Source organism: Cynocephalus volans, chromosome 5, assembly GCF_027409185.1.
Source record: "Cynocephalus volans isolate mCynVol1 chromosome 5, mCynVol1.pri, whole genome shotgun sequence".
Classification (NCBI taxonomy): domain Eukaryota; kingdom Metazoa; phylum Chordata; class Mammalia; order Dermoptera; family Cynocephalidae; genus Cynocephalus; species Cynocephalus volans.
Window position 1 is genome coordinate 48,309,044 of NC_084464.1, and position 23,049 is coordinate 48,332,092.

At 39.5% G+C, this 23,049-nt stretch overlaps 1 protein-coding gene across 1 annotated transcript; it reads right to left on the reverse strand.

The window, feature by feature from the left end:
* Positions 1-1,422: 1,422 nt before the first annotated feature.
* Positions 1,423-1,983, reverse strand: TMEM217B (transmembrane protein 217B). Its single transcript, XM_063096383.1, has one exon. It carries the CDS (start codon positions 1,981-1,983, stop codon positions 1,423-1,425), a length of 561 nt encoding a protein of 186 aa, XP_062952453.1.
* Positions 1,984-23,049: the final 21,066 nt, after the last annotated feature.

Consider the following 23,049-nt stretch of genomic DNA (forward strand, 5'->3'; position numbering starts at 1 on the left):
CCATTTTTGGAACTGGCCTAGGTCCACAGCTACCCTCACCAGGTGGCGGGAAGAGGTGAGTGATATGCTAGCAGCACCTGGCATCTGTGTCAATAAAAATGATCTTCGGTCATTATGCTCATGATTTGGAGGAGTGTGGTCAAAACAGTGTTCCTTGACTTTACTGCCAACATTTTTTGAGGAAAATGTTTTTGAGGTCCCTCCTTTCTGTCTTAGTAAAAGTAAGTGTTTCAGGGAGCCATGTAAGACTTTCACATATGAAGTTGGATGATCTAGTCCTACTCTTGCTATTACGTGTATTTGTTCACATCACTCAAGCCCCCTGAGTCTCAGCTTCATCAAACTATAAAATGGGAGCATTAGGATTAAAACCGCACAAGGTGGTGAATGTAAAGAAATCTCAGTAAAACGTGCTCTCCATTAGTTAACAGTAGTGGCCGACCAGCTCTACACTGAGGATGTGCTGCTTTAAAATGGTGGTTCTCAACTGGGGGCGATTTTGCCCCCTAGGAGACATTTGGCAATGTCTGGAGATATTTTTGGTTGTCACCACAGGAGGAGACGGGAGGATGCTGCTGGCATCTAATGGGTAGAGGCCACGTATGCTGCTAAATACTCTACAATGCACAGGACAGCCTCCCACAAGACAGAATTATCCCATCCAGGATGTCAGTAGTGCTCAAGTTGAGAAATCCTTGAGCTTTCTTAAATGAAAATTCTTCTTGCCATGTTATTATGAATCAACACAAGGAATTGTTTTCTGAAAAGTAAGAGGAAGGGAGAGTGATGCATGAAGGTGGAGAGGGGTCCTTTCTATGGTAACATGCAGGAGTAAGTGAGTCTCCAGAACACCATGCTCTCCAATGTGGTAGCCGCGAGGCAGCCACAGGTGGCTATTGAAGTTGAAATTGATTAAAATTGAATAAAATTTAAAATTTAGTTACTGGGTTGTAATAGCCACAATGCAAGTGCTCAACAGCCACATGTGGCTAGTGGACAGCACACATATAGAACACTTGCATCAGCACAGTAAGTTTTATTGGCCAGCGCTGCTCCAAAAGGACTCAGCAGAACCAGGCATCTGTGGGGTAATCCACAAGAGAAAAATTAGAAACTATGGAAGTGCAGAGAGGAGGGGACTATGAGAAACAAAAACATATACCAATGAGATGGTCAAGTAAGCACAAAGGCAGTATATCATTAACTGTTAAAACAAATCTCTCTCTCATACTCACTCACACAGTAATTGATCTATGCCCCCTCCCTTGCCCAAGAATCACTCCTCAGTTCATAAAACTCAAAAGCCCTGAAAAGGCAAGAAGTGTCAGGAGAAGGCAGGCAGGACAAGGAAGGTTCCATTGACGAGGAGGGCCGTCCCTCCCTTCATCGCTCCCTCCTTCTCTTTCTCACTCTTCTTCCTGTTCAGCTGAACTTGCGGTACAACGTTCCCAGCCCGACAGGTGGCCACGAGTCCATTGTACTGATGGAGGAATGTCTGTGGTGGCCTATCTGGCCTGTAGGATACTGCTTGGGGTCCTTGTAAAGGGAATGCGCATGCTTGATGATGAAGGGCAGACAGCAAAAGTGTAGGAGCATCCGTGAGATTTGGAAGATCAAGTGCAAGTATCTCATCTCCTTGAACTGCTCTTTGATGGCCCCATTGGTAAGCAGGACCACGGAGAAGCTGATGAGCTCGTAGGTGATGATCCACAGGGCATAGATCGGCAGCCCTGTGTAGATACTCTTGTGAATGCAATAAACGAGGAAGCAGCTGACTACGATGGTGGTGACGGATAGGCCAACACTGATGGCCTGCCTGTGGGTCATTATCCAAGAGACTGCCTTGGACTTTGTGTTCAGATATACGGTGAACATGTCCTCATAGCCAAAGTATGTAACCTGGTTGAGTTCAAAGATGAAGAACTGGATGGTGTTGAGGACAGAGAAGATGCCCACCATGGAGGAGAACATCTTGGCATTCATTTTGTACTTGTTTTACCAGAGCATCTCCTGCAGAAGAGAAATCATGGAGATGCATGACAAGAAGGCAGAGCTAGACCTAGGCAAATTCCCCAAGCCACTAGATGTAAATAGGGGAGCTAAGAGCAATGATGGTATGGGGACAGGCAATAGGCTGGAAGTCAAGGGACATGGGGTCTGGTCCCTAACTCCCTCATTTCACATCATTGGGAAATGAGAGCATCACCAGCCTGGGTTCTCCTTAGGCAGTTTCTAATTCTGCTGTTCCAGCGCCAGCTTTGCTTTAAGGTGGTAAAAAGAGTGCTTCTGTTGGTGTAGATTTGTAGGAATTTGGAAGCTCCTGTATCTAGAATAATGAAGGGGTGAGTTATGGGCTCCTCTTATGGGAATTTGTTTCTCTGAAGTCAGAAAACTGTCACGGCTCCTCAAGGACCCTGACCCTTCCCCGGACCCTCCTTTCTTCCCTTCTAAGCCCTGAGAAACGGGATTTCCCTGCTTCGCTCCCTGGACATGCCCCAGTCTTGTCCCAAGTTGAGTTTGGCCAGCAGGGAGTGGAATGGGGAAAGGCTTACGGATCTAAGACTTACTGTCTTCTCTGCCCAGGATAAGGATGCCTTTATGATAAGCTACGGCTGTGCAGATGAAGGCCCAGGAGGCAGGCCTCCAGAAGCCGAGGTTAGACCTGAACTCTAGAGGCTGGCTCCAGCTAGGGGGTGGAGACACCTAGAGCTCAAGCAAACCCTGCTGGAGGGAGTGTTTGTAAGGGAGGGCCCAAGGTCAAGGTAGGCAAGCCCCCTGCACAAACATTCCTCCACAACCTAGATCACCTTCTTACCGCTCCCAGTACATACTGAACAAATCTCTCCTCTTCATGCAGCATGCTGGAGAGCTACCCCTGCGAGGGGAGAGGAAAGGGTACAATCACACACAAGGGGAACATATGCCTGTTTTCTGGCTGACGAGTTTCCCATGGGTTGGACCTGACCTGACTTCTCTCTGAGGTGACCAGGACAGGGTCAGAGCACGGACAGGCTGCCATTGGTCTCCCTCGAGTGTTGTGTTCTCCTCCTCGCTCACTGGGTCAACCCCAAATGTGGTAAAATGGATATAACATAAAATCTACCATTTTAACTCTATTTATTTTTGGTGGCTGACCAGCATGGGGATCCAAACCCTTGACCTTGGTGTTATAAGGCCGTGCTCTAAGCAACTGAGCATGCCCCATTTTAATCCTTCTTGAATGTACAATTCGGTGGCACAACCATCACCATCTCCAGAACTTATCACTCCAACAGAACTCTGTTTAACTCTCCATTAAACGCTAACTTCCCATTCCCCACTTCCCCCAGCCCCTGTTAATCACCATTTTATCTTCTGTCTCTATGGATTTGACTGTCCTAGGTGTGATAGACTGGACGCCCCCCTCCTTCATTGAAGCTTAAATCCCCACTGTGACTGTTGAGGGTGGGAAATCCTATTATGGTAATTGAAAGGTGGGGCCTTGAAGAGGTGATTGGATTGTAAGACCAGGCCTTAGTAATTGGATTATAGATGGTGGTTGGGGGTGTGTTTCTGAGGGCTTTAAAAGGAGAGCACATGAGACATTAGTCTCTCTCCACTCTGCCATTTTCTGCCATGTGAGTCCCCTGAATTGCTGTAACGTCACCATCAAAGAAAACCCTTACCAGGTGTGTTTCCTGGACTTTGAACTTCCCAGTCTCTGAAACAGTAAGCGATAAATTTCATTTTCTTTATAATTCACCTAGTTTTAGGTATTTATGTTGTAAACAACAGAAACAGACTAATACACTGGGGAAATCACATAAGTGGAATCACACAATACTTGTCCTTTTTATATCTGGCTTATTTCACTTAGCATAATGTTTTCAAAGTTCTTCCCAAATATTCTTACACTTTATTCTCATCCTCTTCCCAATCCTGTGTGACTCCAGATATACACACCTCTCACTGCATCCCAGGCCTGGAGGGCGCAGGTGGGGTGGGGTAGGCAGTGCGTTGGCCAGTGGATAGCTGCATTGATATTTCCCCGTCCCCACCAACCAAACCTCACCTCTGCCCTGGTCATAAGCAGCTTCCAGAACAATGCTACTCATGAGTGCTCGCCTGAACTGTCCAAAAATAGGGCCCAAATCACACAGTTTTATTATTTTGCTTTATGCCTATGTTGCAGGTTTAAAGGCAATGCCTTTTTAAATCTCATTGTTTCCACATCTCTGCTGCCCTCAGCACCTCCCTCCTGGGTGTCTGTAACAACTGCCTAACTTCTCTTTCTGCCTCCCGCCAAGTTCCACTGGTACATTCTACTCATTCAACATTCACTCGGCAAACATCTATTGAGTATCTGCTATGTGCCAGGAGCTGAGCTTGGCACTGGAGATACACAGGTAAATGTTCCAGTGTGGAAACCAGACAAACAAAAAAGTGAATAAAATGATTTTTAAAAATCAAGAAAAAGGAAAAGAAAGTTTACACTGCAATGTAATAAATGCTGTGGAGGAAGAGGTGGTCCAGTGTTGTCAAGATGTAACAACGAGAAGGATCTATTCCAGGATGAGAACCAGGGAGACTTTCTGGAGCAGGCAATGGCTGAGCTTCTGTCTTAAAGATCACAGGTAATAACTGAGCAGAAAAGGGAGGGGCTTCGCCCCAAACAAAGTGGATAACATCTAGGTAGGCACAGGTACAGACAAAAGCCATTTTGGAAATCACCAGTTTGGTGTGGCTTGAGCAGAGGGGGAGGATACACAGGTGGCAGGGGCCAGATCAGGAAGGAGCCTTGCCTGCCACCAGCTGTGAGAATGTTTCTCTGGAAGGCAATGGGGAGGCCTGGAAGGGCCTTAAGGATGTGTGTGTGTGTGTGTGTGTGTGTGTGTGTGTGTGTGTGTGTGTGTGTGTGTGTGTGTGTGTGATCTGATTTGGATTTTAGAAAAATCTTTCTTGCACCTGTAGGGGCCTTAAGGATGTGTGTGTGTGTGTGTGTGTGTGTGTGTGTGTGTGTGTGTGTGATCTGATTTGGATTTTAGAAAAATCTTTCTTGCACCTGTGGGGGCCATGGATCAGAAAGGGGGCCAGAGTGGGGGTAGGCAGAGCAGTTGAGAGGATGTTGAAGGAAAGAGAGTGAGGCAAGGCAGCAGTGGGATGCTGGGGAACAGATTTGGGGACTGGGCTGTGAGAGAAGGAGTCTGGGATGAGCATCTGGGTGGAGGGTGGCCCATTAACTAAGGTGAGGAACACAGGGGGGGTGGGGAAGACAGTGATGAGAACAGTTTGGCAAATGGTGGGTGCTACGGTTTGAATGTTTATGTCCCATCCAAAATTCATGTTGAGTCTAATCCCCAATGTAACAGCATTAAGAGTGGGATCTTTAAGAGGTGATTAAGCCATGAGGGCAGAGCCCTCGTGAATGAGATTAGCAACATTATAAAGGGGCTGGAGGGAACTAGCTAGGCCTCTTTGCCTTTATGTCCCTCCCACCATGTGAGGACACAGTATTCATCCCCTCTGGAGGACGCAGCAATAAGGCACCATTTTGCAAGCAGAGAGACTCAGCCCTTAGCAAACACTGAACCTGCTGGCACCTTGATCTTGGACTTCTAGCCTCCAGAACTACAACAAAATTAATTTTGTTTTTTAATTTTATTTATTTATTTATTTATTTACTCAGTGACATTTCTTTTTTTTTTCCTTTGTCGCACTTTTTAAAAACCTTTTTTTGACTTCTTTTGATGGTTTTTTTATTGAAACATAATTGATTATATATATTTGTGGGGTACAGAATTGAATATCGATACATGTGTACAATATGTGGTGATCAAATCAGGAAATTAGTATACTCATATTTACAAAATGTAATCAATCTTTGTGACCCTTATCTAATTTCTCGCTAACCCCTTTCTCCTCCCCTTCCCCCACCTCTAATAACCACAGTTCTGTTTTTTTTTTTTTTAATCAAAATAAATTTCAGTTCTTTACAAATTACTCAGTTTAAGGTATTTTGTTACAGCAGCACTGATAGACTAAGAGAGTGGGTTTCAGTTTCCCCTGGGACATCCAAGTGCACGTGTATACTATGAAGTCACCTCCATCCACCTGGAACTCAGAGAGAATCTGAGCCTTTGTTCTTGAAGTATAGCTCTGCTGAATATAGGATGGGTTGACAATTGCTTTCTCCAAGCACTTTGAATACATTATCCTACTGCCTTCTAGCCTCCATTGTTTCTGCTGAGAAATCAGCTGTTAATCTTATTTGGGTTCCCTTATAAGTGATGAGTCATTTTTCTCTTGCTGCTTTCAAGATTTTCTCTTTCTCTTACTATTTTGTTGTTATTGTTGTTGGTGGGGGCAGGGGATGGCTGGCTGGTACAGGGATCGGAAACCTTGACCTTGGTGTTATCAGCACCAAGTTCTAACCAATTGAGCTAACCAGCCAGTCCCAGCCCTCATTTCAGTTATTATACTTTTCAATTCCAGAACTTCTATTTGTTTTTTTAAAAATAATTTCTGTTTATTGATATTCTCTATTTGATCTAATATTATCATATTTTCCTTTACTTCTTTAATCATGGTTTCTTTTATTTCTTTAAAATTTCATAACAGATACTTTGAAATCTTTTTATGTTAAACCTGACATCTTGTCACTCTCACAGTTTCTGTTGCCTGTTTTTTTTCTGGCATATGGGTCATACTTTACTGTTCTTTTGTGTGTCTTGTAATTTTTGTTGTTGTTGGAAATTGGACATTTTAAATAATGAATTGTAACAACTCTGGGTACTGGTATCCATTCCTCCCCGGACTTATTGTTATTTGCTTGTTTGCTTGCTTACTGATTGGCTGGATTATTTTAGTGAATTCTATCTGCCGCCCACCCCCATGCACAATGTGAAGCCTCTGATGTTGCTTCTCAGAGAGGTGCAACTTTGGGTACACCCACAGTCACAGTGGTTTTGGCAGAGCTCTTCTCCCTCTTTCCCTGACCATACCCCAGCTATTAAGCTTCACTAATTGCTGGCTGATTGCTCTATTGTTTTTAATGATGCCTTGTGGCATAAATGGTCTACAGACTAATCCAATCAAATTTAGGTTCCTTTGAAAGAATAGTTCCAGACGTCAGTGTTTGATATTTGTTTTACCCCAAGAAGACTTCTCCCAGTAATTCCCTCCCACCCCCTAATTCTCTCTTGCAAACTAGATGGCCCATAGCTTAACCTGCGTCTTTATTGGATCTACGAATCTCCTCCAAGTTGCCTTTCACCACAACCTCCACTATTTTTTAGAGGGACCTTAGGCTTGAACTTCTCCATATTCTGTTGTAAATAAAGCCAGTTCCTTTGGGAAAAGATTCCAAACTCTCTGTTTTACGACCTACTTCTCTCCTGCCTTACGCAAAATCTCTGGGCTGGGGCTCTGGACCTGTGGGTGGGGACAATGGCATGCTCTCTTAGTGACATCCCTGCTTTTTGAGCTGAGTGCTTTGTGGGAGATGGGGGACAGTAGCCTGAGGTCTTCTTGGCTTGCCTTCCCTGTTGTTACCTACTACCGTACAAACTAGGGCAAAGGCAATTGGAGCCCCAATATTCTAAGTGGTGCCACACACAAGGCAGAACCTCCCCCCCATAGGTAGAAGATGGGCAGCAGAAGTGAGCCCCCACCTCACTAATACACGTTTCTAGAATTTAGCATCAGCAACAGTTCCTTGGAGTGCAGGATGAGAAACGTCCACATCCTGCTCTTCCTGGGAAGAAAACTCTCTAACTGGGGACCGGGATGAGGAGCAGGGAGGGAACCTTGTATTCTTGGCTGCGCCAATCTGGAGTGGAGTTTCCACCTCTCTGAGCTGGGAGAGGAGAGAGAGAAGGTCTTCTTGATTCAAATACCACACTCTCACTTTTCTTATGAATTCTTTATAGATTTTCTTGAATAGGTGTTTCTTCATTTGCCATGTGCCCTTAGGATCATTTCCAGAGGCTTTACAATTTGTTTTTAAAGTAATTTTCACCAGTTTCACTAGGAAGCTGATCCGTGGAGTTCCTCATGCTATTGCATCAAAAGCTGACCTCCCCACAATGTTTGTTGACATTGGCTTTAGCCAATTTATGTTCATTTAAATACAATTTAAAACATAAATTAGGATGGGAAAAGAAAGGAGAAAGGCAAAAAGGAGAGAGGTTTTTAATTTACCTGTTCATGACTATTAGCATCTATCTCTCTCTTTTTACTCCAAAAGAAAGCAAAGATTCAGGATGAAGGATCAGTGACACCTGGTGGCAGTGATATTTTGGTTCATCATACATGTTTTGTGGAATATTATCCTGTCTCTTTGTTACATAAAATCATACCCATCTTTGGAGACACAACAAATCCCACCTCCTTAATGAAGCCATTTGTGACTCCTACGGCCCATGCTCCTTCTCCCCACCCCTCCCCGCTTTTAAAAACTCCTATAGCATTATAGTTGCTTTTATTTACCTTAGCATTCACAAATAGAATGTTATACATCTCTCCTCTTGAGATGGAAAAATCTGAAATTAGGATTTAAATCTCTCTTTAAGAAGAGAATCAGTCTGGATCAAGGAACTACTATGAATCAATTACTTATATCTTTTATTTATCTGGGTACACTGTAGTATAAGTTGTCTGCTCTAAAATACTTACATCTTGTTTAGTGGATTGCATTATGTCCCCCAAAACTCACTGAAGCTTGAATTGTGTCCCCCAAGTTTTATGTATTAGAAACTTAGCCCCCACTGTGACTCTTAAGAGGGTGGGAAATCCTATTATGGTAATTGAAAGGTAGGGTCTTGAAGAAGTGATTGGATTGTAGGACCATGCAGTAGTGAATAGATTAAAAACGGTGGTCAGGGGCATGGTTCTGAGGGCTTTAAAAGAAGAGAAGAGAGAGTCTGTCTGTCTCTCTTGCTCTCTTTGCTCCACCATTTTTGCAATGTGATACTCTGCCATCACTGAAGTCACCACCAAAGAAAGCCTTCACTGGATGTGCTCCCTGGACTTTGGACTTCCCAGCCTCAGAAACTGTAAGCAATAAATTTCATTTTCTTTATAAATCACCCAGTTTCAGGTATTTTGTTATAAGCAACAGAAACAGACTAATACACCTTGTCAGGTACAAAGCCCCTAAATGCAGTAGCTGGACCAAAATCAAGTATCCTCACTCATATTGCCATGTACTATATTCCCTTCCTTCTCTTGAGTTTTCAGTCACCTGAAGTTTCCTGACACCCATGGCCTAAGTAGATAAAAATCTATAAAAAGTATAGTGAGCTGTCTTTATCTTCTTTTTTTTTTTTTTTTTTTTTTTGTCGTTTTTTCGTGACCGGCACTCAGCCAGTGAGTGCACCGGTCAGTCCTATATAGGATCCGAATCCGCGGCGGGAGCGTCGCCGCGCTCCCAGCGCAGCACTCTACCAAGTGCACCACGGGCTTGGCCCCTGTCTTTATCTTCTTAAAAATGTAATTCTGAAATCCTGGTTTGCATGAATGTCAGTGGTTGTAAAACAGACTGTAGATAATTTCAGGAAGTCATAAAACATGCCTAGTATAGAAGATAGTGATAGTTAATAAATTGTTACTGCTACCAATCACTTATCCCCTAAGATATAAATGAACTCATGATAAACTCACTAGTTTATTTTTTCCTTTTTCTATTCCAACCTTGGGCTGGTTTCTTTGTTTTACTACCAATTAAAGCTCAATATGTACTTTTGCTTCTATCCAAGATGGAGTCACAAAGACCAGATTTTTTTTCCTACCTGAATGCACAAAATATATGAAACACACTAGATATCAGTCATTGAAGGACACTTATCTCTGAGACACGGGAAACAAAGAAAGTGAACCCTGTGATTACCTCGGCTTAATGCCTTGTGAGAATTTTCAAGCTGTAGCAAAGGCAGAAGAAATCCAGGAAGAGCCCTGAGTTGAAGAGAGGGAGCTGAGAGTCTGGGGAGCCCAAGGTGGCTAGAGTTTACAGGACAGAGTAGCAGAGAGGAGAGAGATGCACAGAAAGAGAACTCTGGTGATGTTCAGAGGGCACCCCTTGTGTACTCAACTGAATACTGATCATCACATGTGTGTGAGGAAACTATCCTAAAGCTGGGAAAAGAATCACTCAAAAAGATTAGAGATAACAATTCTTTGTTCAGTGCTCAGACAGGGCTGGAAATAGTGCCTTTTCTTGCCAGCCAGACTGGAAAACTTCATGATTCGTGAGGAATTATGTAGAATCCACGAAAAGGTCTTGTCCCCATAATGGGGAATAATTAGCCCTAGACTGAGCAGTAAATCAGCTCTGCCTAGCAAATATTAAGAGCAGGACCTGAAATCATCAAACTGTTTCCAACTAATTTAACTGCATCCCCAAATAAAGCTCAAGAATATGTACAGGAATACAAAAATACCCAGCATCCAAAAAGGCAGAAATTACAATGTCTACCATCAAATAAAAAATTAACAAATATGAAAAGAAGCAAAAAAAATGACTCATAATGAGGAGAAAAAACAATCAAAACTAATCCAGAATTAACATATATGTTAGAATTAGCAGACAAGGGGCCGACCCCGTGGCTCACTCTGGAGAGTGCGGCGCTGGGAGCGCAGCAGCGCTCCTGCCGCGGGTTTGAATCCTATATAGGGATGGCCAGTTCACTCACTGGCTGAGCACGGTCACAAAAAAGGACAAAAAAAAAAAAAAGAATTAGCAGACAAGGATGTTAAAACAGTAATAAGTGTATTCCATAGGTTCAAAAAATTAAGTAGACATGGACAATATAAAAAAATTTTTTATTTTATAAAAATAAAGTGTACATTATGACCAAATGGGATTTATTCCTGAAATGCAAGGATGATGTAAAATATGAAAATCAATCAATGTACACTGACAGAATGAAGGGAAAAAGAAACCATGATCATCTTGATTGATGAAGAAAAAGTACTTGATGAAATTTAACACCTTTTCTTTTCTTTTTTGTTTTTGTCTTTTTTTTTTTTTTTTTTTTTGGCAGCTGGCTGGTACAGGTACCAATCAACACCCTGTCATGACAAAACACTCAACAAACTAGGAATAGAAGGAAACTACCTGAACACAATAAAGAACATATATTAAAAGCCTACAACTAACATCATACTTGATGGTGAAAGACCAAAAGACCAAAAGACCAAAATAAGAATTCCTACGTTTGTCACTTCTATTTAACATAGCACTGGAAGTCCTAGGCAGAGCAATTAGGCAAGAAAAAGAAATGAAAGGCATCCAAACTGGAAAGGATAAAGTAAAATTATTTCTGTTTATAGGTGATATAATCTTACATGCAGAAAATCCTAAAGATTCTACCGGGGCGGGGGAAACCTGTTAGAACTAATAAATGAATTTATGAAGAATACAAAATCAACACACAAAATCAAGTTGCATTTCTATACACTAACAATAAACAATCCCAAAGGAAATTAAGAAAACAATCTTTTACAAGAGCATCAAAGAGAATAAAATATTTAGGAATAAACTTAACCAAGGAGGTGAAAGACCTGTACACTGAAAACTATAAAACATTGTTGAAAGAAATTAAATATGACACAAATTATTGGAAAGGCATCACATGTTCATGGACTGAAAGACTTAATATTATTAAGATGACAATACTACTGAAAGTGATCTACCGATTCAATACAATTTCTATCAAAATCCCAATAGTGTTTCTTGTGGAAATAGAAAAATCCATCCTAAAATTCATATGGGATCTCAAGGGACCCCATGTAGTCAAAAAAATATATATATATTTTTTTGACCAGTAAGGGGATCACAACCCTTAGCATGGTGCTGTCTGCACCACGCTCAGCCATGGAGTGCACCAGCCATCCCTATATAGGATCCGAACCCATGGCCTTGGCACTACCAGTGCCACACTCTCCCAAGTGAGCCACAGGGCCAGCCCCAAAAAATCTTGAAAAAGAACAATGTTGAAGGTCTCATACTTTCTGCTTTCAAAACTTATTACAAAGTTATAATCATCAAAACAGTGTGAGCATATGGCATAAAGACAGATATACAGGCATACAGAATATAGGAATATAGAATAGAGAGCCCAGAAATGAGCCCTTGCATATATGGTGTTAGGAGCTGAGTTTTGTCTCCCCTAAATTCATATGTTGAAGCCCTAACCTGCTATGTGACTGTATTTTGGGATAGGGTCAGTGGGACACTAATGTGATAGGATTGGTGTCCTTACAGAAAGAGGAAGAGACACCTAAAATGTCTCTCTCCCCACATGTGCATAGAGAAAAGACCACATGAGGACACAGCAAGAAGGTGGCCATCTGTAAGCCAGAAAGTGAGCCCTTACTGAAACAGAATTTGCTGGCATCTTGATCATGGACTTCTAGCCTCCACAACTATAAAAAAAAAAGTCTGTTGTTTAAGCCACTCAGTTTGTGGTATTTTATTACAGTAGCAAGAGAAGACTAGTACATATGGTGAAATAATTTTTGACAAGGGTGCCAAGACCATTCAGTGGAGGAAAGAACAGTCTTTTCAACAAATGGTGGTAGGGAAACTGGATATCTACATGCAAAAGAATGAAGTTGAACCCTTACTTTACACCATAAACAAAAATTAACTCAAAATGGATCAAAGACCTAAGTATAAGAGCTAAAACTATAAAACAGTTACAAGAAAAAGAAAACATAGAGAAAAAGCTTTCTGACATTGTACTTGGCAATGATTCCTTGGATATAACACCAAAAGCACAGGCAACAAAAGAAAACATAGATAAGTTGGGCTACATCAAAATTTAAAACTTCTGTGCATCAAAGGACACAATCAGGGCCAGCCCATGGCTCACTTGGGAGAGTGTGGTGCTGATAACACCAAGGCCACAGGTTCGGATCCCTATATAGGGATGGCCGGTTAGCTCACTTGGGAGAGCGTGGTGCTGACAACGCTAAGTCAAGGGTTAAGATCCCCTTACTGGTCATCTTTTTTGTTTTTTTTTTTAAAAAGGATACAATCAATAGAGTGAAAAGGCAGCCCACAGAATGGGAGAAAATATTTGCAAATCACATATATGGTAAGAAATTAATATCCAGCATATATAAAGAACCCCTACAATTCAACAACAACAGCAAAAATTAAACAACCTAATTTAGAAATGGGCAAAGGACTTGTATAGAATTTTTCCAAAGAAGATATACAAGTGGCCATAAGCACATGAAAAGATGTTCAACATCACTAATCACTAGAGAAATACACATCAAAACCACAATGAGATATTACTTAACACCTGTTAGGATGGCTACTATCAAAAAAACAAAAAATAACAAGTGTTGGAGAGAACATGGAGAAATTTGAACCCTTGTGTATGTTGGTGGGAATGTAAAATGGTACAATTACTGTGGAAAACAGTATGTTGGTTCCTCAAAACATTAAAAATATAATTACCATATGATCCAGGAATTTTTACTTCTAGGTATATACCCTAAAGAATTAAAAGCAGGGTGTCAAAGAGATATTTATACACTCATGCTCATATCAGCATTATTCACAATAGTCAAAAGGTGGAAGCAACGCAGGTGTCCACAGATAAACAAAATGTATCACATACATACAATGGAATATTGTTCAGCTTTAAAAGAAAGAAATTCTGATTCATGACACGATATGGATGAAACCTGAGGATATTATGCAAAGTGAATTAAGCCAGTCATGAAAAGACCAATACTGTCTGATTTCAGTTAGGAGATATCCAGAGAAGTCAAATTCATGGAAACAGAAAGAGAAAGGTGGTTGCCAGGAACGGAGGGGAAGGTGAGAAGGGGAACTATTGTTTAATGAATATAGGGTGTCGGTTTTGCAAAATTGTAAGAGTTCTGGAGGTTAGTTGTACAACAATGTAAATGCACTTAATATTACTGAATCCACTTAAAAATGGTTAAGGTGGAGGGGCAGGCCCGTGGCTCACTTGGGAGAGTGTAGTGCTGATAACACCAAGGCCACGGGTTCGGATCCCTATATAGGGATGGCTGGTTAGCTGACTTGGGAGAGTGTGGTGCTGACAACACCAAGTCAAGGGTTAAGATCCCCTTACGGGTCATCTTTAAAAAAAAAAATGGTTAAGACAGTAAACTTTTTTTTTTTTCAAGTAAACAGGACTTATTGTAAGGGTCCCTGCAGAACGATTAAGGGGAGTGTATTAGTCCATTTTATGTTGCTATAATGGAAGACCTGGAATTGGGTGATTTATAAAGAAAAACAAAATTTATTGCTTACAGTTTCTGAGGTTGGGAAGTCCAAAGTCCATCTGATGGTGGCAACAGTGAACCAGGGTTCTCACATTGCAAGATGGTGGAAGCAGAGAGAGCAGAACGAGAGCAAGACAGACTCCTCTTTTTTTTAAAGCCCTCAGAACCACGCCCTTGACCACCATTTTTAATCCATTCACTACTGCATGGTCCTACAATCCAATCACCTCTTTAAGGCTCCACCTTTCGATTAACATAATAGGATTTCCCACCCTCTTAACAGTCACTGTGGGAGTTAAATTTCTAATACATAATACTTGGGGGACATAATTCAAGCTTCAGTGAGTTTTGGGGGACATGATTCAATCCACTACAGGGAGTCTCAAGGGAATCTAAGAAAAGACACCATATTAAGGTGTGCTCCATCATTCTGGCAACTGCAGTTTCTGAGAAGCAGTTATTTAGTGACCTTTCCTTCAATTCAGGGGTTGCAAGCACCAATACTAACACAGGCACACACCAATGCCTACATGTGTCAGCCAGGTAACCTAAGTGTTAGGCCAGCCAGACAGAGCATACAAGGGTGTAATGGAGGCTGGTGGATGGGAGAACACATAGCCCATGGAAATCAGGCCACTGCAGCACCCTAGCTCGAGCTGAGTGCAGCCACGTAGATCCCCTGATACAGAGCTTCTAGCTTTCTCTTTTTCGTTTTTAAAAATTAATTAATTAATTTGTTTATTTATTTATTTATTTATTTATTTGTTTGTTTTACATTCTAAGACATGGAGCAGTTGGGTAGGGGGAGAGGAACAAAGGGAGGGGGATAAGGTAGAAGAGTGGGGGTGTAGTTGAGGCCTGTGACACCCCCCCTCATTATGGTAAGTGAGCACTGGGCACCTCCAGCAGTGGCTCGGTGGTCATCATTGGGCTCGATGCAGAGTTGGGGTGGTGTGGCTGAGGCCCTCGGCAACCCCCACTCAGGCTTGGAAGCCTGGGGAGCTTCTGGTGGCACCTTGGTGGTCATTGCTGGGCTGGATGTGGATGTCGGGGTGGGGCAAGGCTGAGGCCCTTAATCCCCCACCACCCTGGCTTGGGAGCCCAGGGTGTTTCTGGTGGTGGTAAGATGGTAAATTTATGTTACATACATTTTACCACAATTAAAAATTTTTTTAATTTAAATTTTAAAAATAAAGGTGAAATAATCTTTTTCAGACATAAAGTTGGAAGAATTCATCAGGAGCATACCCACACTATGAGAAATACTAAAGGAAGACCTTTAGGCAGAAGAAAAAATGTTACCAGATAGATATCTGTATCTGTAAAAGGAATGAATAGCACTGGAAATGGTAACAACATGCGTAAATATATAAGATATTCTCCTCTTATTTAAAGCCCTTTAGAAGATAATTTACTATTTAAGCAAAAATAATAACAATATAGGATGAGGTTTATAACGTGTAAAAGTAGCTGGCTGGTTAGCTTGGTTGGTTAGAGCATGGTGCTGATAACACCAAGGTCCAGGGTTTGATCCCTGTATTGGCCAGCAGCCAAAAAACAGAAAAGAAAAATATGTAAAAGTAAAATGTATGGCAACAATAGCACAAATAGGAGAGGAAAATTAGAAGTACACTATTGTAAGGTTCTTATACTATATATGAAGTGGCATAATATTACTTGAAGGTAGACTGCAATAAGTTAATATACCAGAAACCCTAGAAAAAACACTAAAATAACACAAAAAAGAATAAGATAACAATGCAGATAAAATGAAACCATAAGAAATATTCAATTAATCTTTAAAAAGGTAGAAAAAGAGGAAAAAAAAAACAAACAGATGAGACAAATGGAAAACAAATTACAAGAGGGCCACTAAATGTAAGTGGTCTAAATATCCCAATTAAAAGGCAGAGGATATCACAGTGGTTAAAAAAGGCAAGACTCAACTATATACTGTGCCTATAATAAGCATAATTTAAATATAAAGACACAAATAGATTAAAAGTAAAAAAGATGTGAAAAGATATATCAACACAAGAGAATACTGGAGTGGTCGCAATAGTATCAGACAAAGTAAATTTTAGGGCAAGGAATACTCCCAGGGATAAAGAAGGTCATCTCACAATAATAAAGGAGTCAAGTAATCAAAAGGATATAACAATCCTAAATATTTATGTACCCATTTATAGCTTCAAAATACACAAAGCAAAAACTGACAGAATTACAAAGAGAAGTAGACAAATCCACAATTATAGTCAGACATTTCAATACTCTTTTTCAGTAATTTTTTTTTTTTTAAAAGCTGGTCATTATGGGGATCCAAACCCTTGATCTTAGAGTTACACACTGCACTCTAACCAACTGAGCTAACTGGCCAGCCCCTCTTTCAGTAATTGATAGAACAAGTAGACAGAAAATTATAAAAGAGATTAGAAGATTTTAGCAGTACTCTAAACCAATTTGATCTAATTGACATTTATAGAACACACACCCAACAATAGCAGAATAAATATTCTTTACATGTGCACCTGAAACATTTACCAAGATGGAACACATTCTGGGTCATAAAACTCATCTCAAATTTAAAATAATTCAAATCATACAACGTACATTGTCTGCTCATACTGAAATTAGAAACCAGTAACAGAAAGATCTCTGGAAAATCCCCAAATATTGAAACTAAGTAGCACATTTATAAATAACTCATGGATAAAAGAAGAAATCAAAAGGAAATTAGAAAGGATTTTGAATTGACTGAAAATGAAAGTACAACATACTAAAATATGTGTGATGCTATTAAAGTAGTACTTAGAGGGAAATCTATAGCACTAAATGCCTATATTAGGAAATAAGAAAGGTCTTAAATTTAACAACCTCAGCTTCTACCTTAAGAAAGAATAAAAAGAAAAGCACTTTAAACCCGAAGTAGAAGAAAGAAAATAATAAAGATCAGCAAAGTACCATATAAGTCAGAAAAGCAATAGATAAAAGTAATCAAACAAAAGATAGTTTCATTGAAACTATAGCCAAGCCTATAGCCAGACTGATTCGAAAAAAAAAAAAAAAATTAGAGAAAACACAAATTAACAATATCAGGAATGATAGCAGTGATGTTAGTACATATTCTATAGATAAAAGGATAATAAGGGAATATTATGAACCACTTTATGGCAATAAACTTGACAACTTTGATAAAATGAACAAATTTTCTGTCAGACACAAATTACCAAAGCTTACTCAAGAAGAAATAGAAAATTGGAAAGGAGGAAGTCACACTGTCCCTGCTTGTCAACAGCACGATCTTACATATAGAAAACCCTAAAGACTCCACCAAAAAACTATTAGAACTAATAAAGAAATTCAGTAAAGCTGCAGGATACAAAATCAACATGCAAAAGTCATTAGCATTTCTACATACTAATAGTGAACTATCTGAAAAAGAAATCAAGAAAACAATTCCTTTTACAATAACTACAAAATATATAAGATACCTAGGAATAAACTTAACCAAGGAGGTGAACAATCCCTATGATGAAAACTATAAAACTTTGAAGAAAGAAATTGAAGAGAGGGCCGGCTCATAGCTCACTTGGGAGAGTGTGGTGCTGGTAACACCAAGGCTGCAGGTTTGGATCCCTATATAGGGTTGGCTGGTTAGCTCACTTGGGAGAGTGTGGTGCTGACAACACCAAGTCAAGGATTAAGATCCCCTTACTGGTCATCTTTTTTTTAAAAAAAAAAAAGAAAGAAAAGAAATTGAAGAGGACACAAATAAATGGGAAGATATTCTGTGTTCAGGGATTGGAAGAATTAATATTGTTAAAATGGCCCCAAATCAATCTACATATTTAATGCAACTCTTATCAAAATACCAATGACATTCTTCACAGAAATAGAAAAAAAATCCTATAATTCATATGGAACCAAAAAAGACCCCGAATAATCAAAACATCCTGAGAAAAATGAACAAAGCTGGAGGCATCACACTGCTGGACTTCAAGTTATGCCACAAAGCTATAGTCATCAAAACTACATGGTACTGGCATAAAAACAGACACACAGACCAATGAAACAGAATAGAGAGCCCAGAAATAAATTCACGCACTACAGCCAACTGATCTTTGACAAAGATGCCAAGAATACATATTGGGGAAAAGATAGTCTCTTCAATAAATGGTGCTGGGAAAACTGGATATCCATATGCAGTAGAATGAGAATACTTCTCACCATATACAAAAATAAACTGTAAATGGATTAAAGATTTAAATATGAAACCTGAGGCTGGCTGGATAGCTCAGCTGGTTAGAGTGCGGCCTTATAAAACTAAGGTTACGGGTCTGGATCCCCATACTGGCCAGCTGCAAAAAAATTAATTAATTAATTAATTAAATGTGAAACCCCAAACTATGAAACTACTACATAAGGGAAATGATCCATGACGTGGGGCTGGGTAAGGAATTTTTAAATACTTCAAAAGCACTAGCATTAAAAGCAAAATAGACAAGTAGGATTACATCAAACTAAAAAGCTTTTGCACATCACAGGAAACTGTTAACAGAGTGAAGAGACAACCTACAGAATAGGAGAAAATATATGCAAACTATACATCTGGCAAGGGGTAAATATCAAGAATACATAAGAAACTTAAACAACTCAACAGCAAAAAAACCAAATAACCCAACTGAGAAATGGACAAAGGATCTTAATAGACATTTCTCAAAAGAAGACATACAAATGGCCAACAGGCATACGAAGAAAATGCTCAACATCACTAATCATCAGGAAACACGAATCAAAACAACAATGAGGCACCACCTCACTCCAGTTAGAATGGCTGTTATCGAAAAGATGAAAGAAAACAAGTGCTGGTGAGGATGTGGAGAAAAGAGAACATTGGCACACTGTTAGTGGGAGTATAAACTAGTACAGCAAGTATGGAAAACAGCATGGGGGTTCCTCAAAAAAATTAAAACCAGAACTACCAGATCCAGCAATCTCACTACTGGGTTTATACCCAATAGAAATAAAGTCAGCATGTTGAAGAGATGTCTGCACTCACATGTTCATTGTAGCACAATTTATAATAGCCAAGATATGAAATCAACCTAAATGTTCGACAACAGATGAATGGATAAAAAAAGTATCTATACACAATGTAATACTATTCAGCCATAAAAAACAATGAAATCCAGTCATTTCCGGCAATATGGATGTACTTGGAGGACATTATGTTAAGTGAAACAAGCCATGCACAGAGACAAATGTCATATGACCTCACTCATTTGTGGAATCTAAAAAAAAAAAAAAAAACTGGTATTACATAGGCAGAGAGTAGAACAGTGGCCACCAGAGACTGGGGAAATGGGTGGGGAGGGAAGACAGAGAGAAGTTGGCAAACAGGTACAAAATTCAATCAGATAGGAGGAATAAGTTGTGGTGTTCTATTGCACAGTAGGGTGACTATGGTTAACAGCTAAGTTCTGTATATTATGTAATAGCAAGAGGAGAGGCTTTTGAATGTTTTTGCCACAAAGAAATGACAAATACATGAGGAGATTGATACATTAACTACCCTAACCTGATTATTATACAAAACATATGTAGCAAAACATCAGATTGTAATTAGACACACTTATTGGGTACAATGTGTCAATTAAAATTTAAAAAAACAGAAGAAATAAATAACCTGTAGCCTGACAAAGGCAAGGCAAACCAAAACAAAACAAACAACAACAAAAATTCCTTTTTTTTTTTTTTAAAGATGACTGATAAGGGGACCTTAACCCTTGACTTGGTGTTGTCAGCACCACACTCTCCCAAGTGAGCCACAGGCCAGCCCTCAAAAATTCCTGAATAGTACTGTATCTGCTCTAAAAAATTGAATTTATAGTTAAATCTTTCCACAAGGAAAACTCCAGGTTCTGGTGGCTTCGTTGTTGAATTCTACCTAACATGTAAGGAAGAAATAAGTACCAATTGTACATAAACCCTTACAGAAAATTGAAAAGAAAGACATTATAAGAAAAGAAAACTATAGACAAACATCCCCATGAACACAAATGCGAAAATTCTAAACAAAATTTAACAAATCTAATCCAACAATATATTAAAAAGCTAATATTGTTATCTTGACAACAATCCTAATATCATAATCAAGTAGAGTTTATCCCAGGAATATATAGTTGGTTTAGCAATTGAAAAGTCAACCAGTGTAATTCGCTATATTCATAATCTAAAAAAGAAAGACCATATAATTATCTCAATAGAGTAGAAAAAGCATTAGGCAATACCCAGCACTCATTCCTGATTTTTAAAAACCTCCAGCAGGGCTGGCTGGTTCGCTCAGTTGGTGAGAGTATGGTCTTGTAACAACCCAGGTCAAGGGTTCGGTTCCCTGTCCTGGCCAGCCACCAATAAATAAATAAATTAGAAAATAAAAACCCTTCAACAAACTAGGAAGAGAAACTAACATCATATTTAATAAGAAAAGACCAAATGCCTTCCCTCTCAAATCATGAACAAGATAGCGATGTTCTTTCTCATCACTTCTACTCAGCGTTTACTGGAGGTTTTAGCCAGAGCCATAAGCAAAAAGAGGAAGTAAAACTTTTTTCATTTACAGGCAACATGATTGACTAAGCAGAAAATCTGATGGAATCTACAAAAATATTCTTTGACCTAAAACACAAGTTTAGTAGTGTTATGGTATACAAGATCAATATACAAAAAATGATTATATTGGGCTGGCTGATTAGCTCAGTTGGTTAGAGCGCCCTTGTTACACCAAGGTCATGGGTTCAGATCCCCCTAATGGCCAGCCACCCCTCCCCTGCAAAAAATTGTATTTCTATATACTAATGACAAACAATTAGAAGTTGAAATTTAAGAAGTAGTATTTCATATTATATAATAGTTCATATTTTTTATATTAAAAATATAAAATAAGCCTGATGAAACACCTGTATGTTGAAAACTACAAAATGGTGCCAAGACAAATTAAAGACTTAAATGAATAAAGAGATAATACTGTTCTCATGGGTTAGAAGACTCAACATCATTAAGATGTCAGTTCTCCCCAAATTGATCTGTAGATTCAGTGCAATCCCAATCAAAATCCCAGGAGCCTTTTTAAAAACAGAAATTTCAATCTATTTTTAAAGTTTGTATGGAAATGCAAAGGGCCTATGCTATGGTTTGAATGTTCAGCCCTTCCAAATCTCCTTTGGAAATTGAATTGCCATTGTGAGAGTATTAGGAGTTGTGACCTTTAAGAGGTGTTTAGGTCATGAGGGCTTCACTCTCATGAATGGATCCACCCCCTCTTTATCCCTCTCTCTCATCCATCTTTTGCCCTCTGCCATGTGATGCCTTCCTCCTTGTTATAATGCAGCAAGGAGGCCCTTACCACATGCCAGCCCCTCTACTGTGGCCTTCCCAGCCTCCAGAACTGTAAGCCAATAAATTTCTGTTCATTATAATTACCCAGTCTCAGATATTCTGTTATAGCAGCACAAATGGATTAAGATAGCCTAGAATAGCTAAAACAATTTTGAAAAAGAAGACAGATGGAGGAATGTGATTTAAAGACTTATTGTAAATCTACGGTAATCAAAACAGGGTGGCATTGGCGTAAAGATAGACAAATAGATTAATGGAACAGAACAGAGTCCATAATTGGGTATACTTGTAGACATAAAGTCAATTCAGTGGGAAAACGATAATCTCTTCAACAACTGGTGCTGGAACAATTGGATATCCAGGATCAAAAAAGTGAATTTTGATCCATATCTCTCATCATACACACGTACACAAAAATAGCTCAAAATGGATTATAGACCTAAATGTAACCCCTAAAACTATGATGTCTAGAAGAAAACAGGAGAAAAACCTTCATGACCTTGGGTTAGGCAAAGATTTCTGAGATATGTTAACCAAAAATGTGATACATAAAATAAGAAATTGGTAAATTGGACTTCACTGAAATTAAAAATCTCTGTTCTTCAAAAGACACTGGTAAGAGAATGAAAAGACAAGGCAGAAACTAGAAAACATATTTATGAGTCATATATCTGACAAAGAACTTGTATCCAGAAAATGTAAAGAATTCCCAGAACTCAACAATAAAAAAATGAACACCCTAATTTTTAAAAATGGGCAAAAGATTTAAACAGACACCTTACCAAAAAAGATATAAGAGTGCTAAAAAAAAAGCACACGTAGAGATGCTCAGCATCATTTGTCATTTGGGAAACTTCCATGAAAACCACAGTGAAATACCACTATATACCTATTAGAATGACTCAGATGGAAAATCAGTGTCCATACTAAGTGCTGGTGAAGATGTGGAGTAACAGGAATTCTCATACACTGCCAGTGGGAATATAAAATGGTACAGCCACTCTGAAAAAAAAATCTGCCAGTTTCTTAAAAAGTTAAAATAGTATTTACAAGATAAATGAAAGCATAAATTCATACAAAGTCTTGTACACAAGTGCCACGGCATACTACTCAGCAGTAAAGAAGAATGAACTATCAATACACACAACAACACGGATGAATCTCAAAGGCATTAGGCTGAGTGAAAGAAGCATACCACAAAAAAATGCATATTGTGTGATTCCATTTGTGTAAAATTCTAGAAAACGCAAATTAATATATAGTGGCAGCAAATTAGTGCATGGTGATGGTGGGGGTGGTGTGGAGAAAGGTGGGGCAGAGATTATGACAAAACTCTGGGGTGATATATATGTTCATGAACTCGATTGTGGTGATGGTTTCGCTGGGATATACATATGTCAAAAC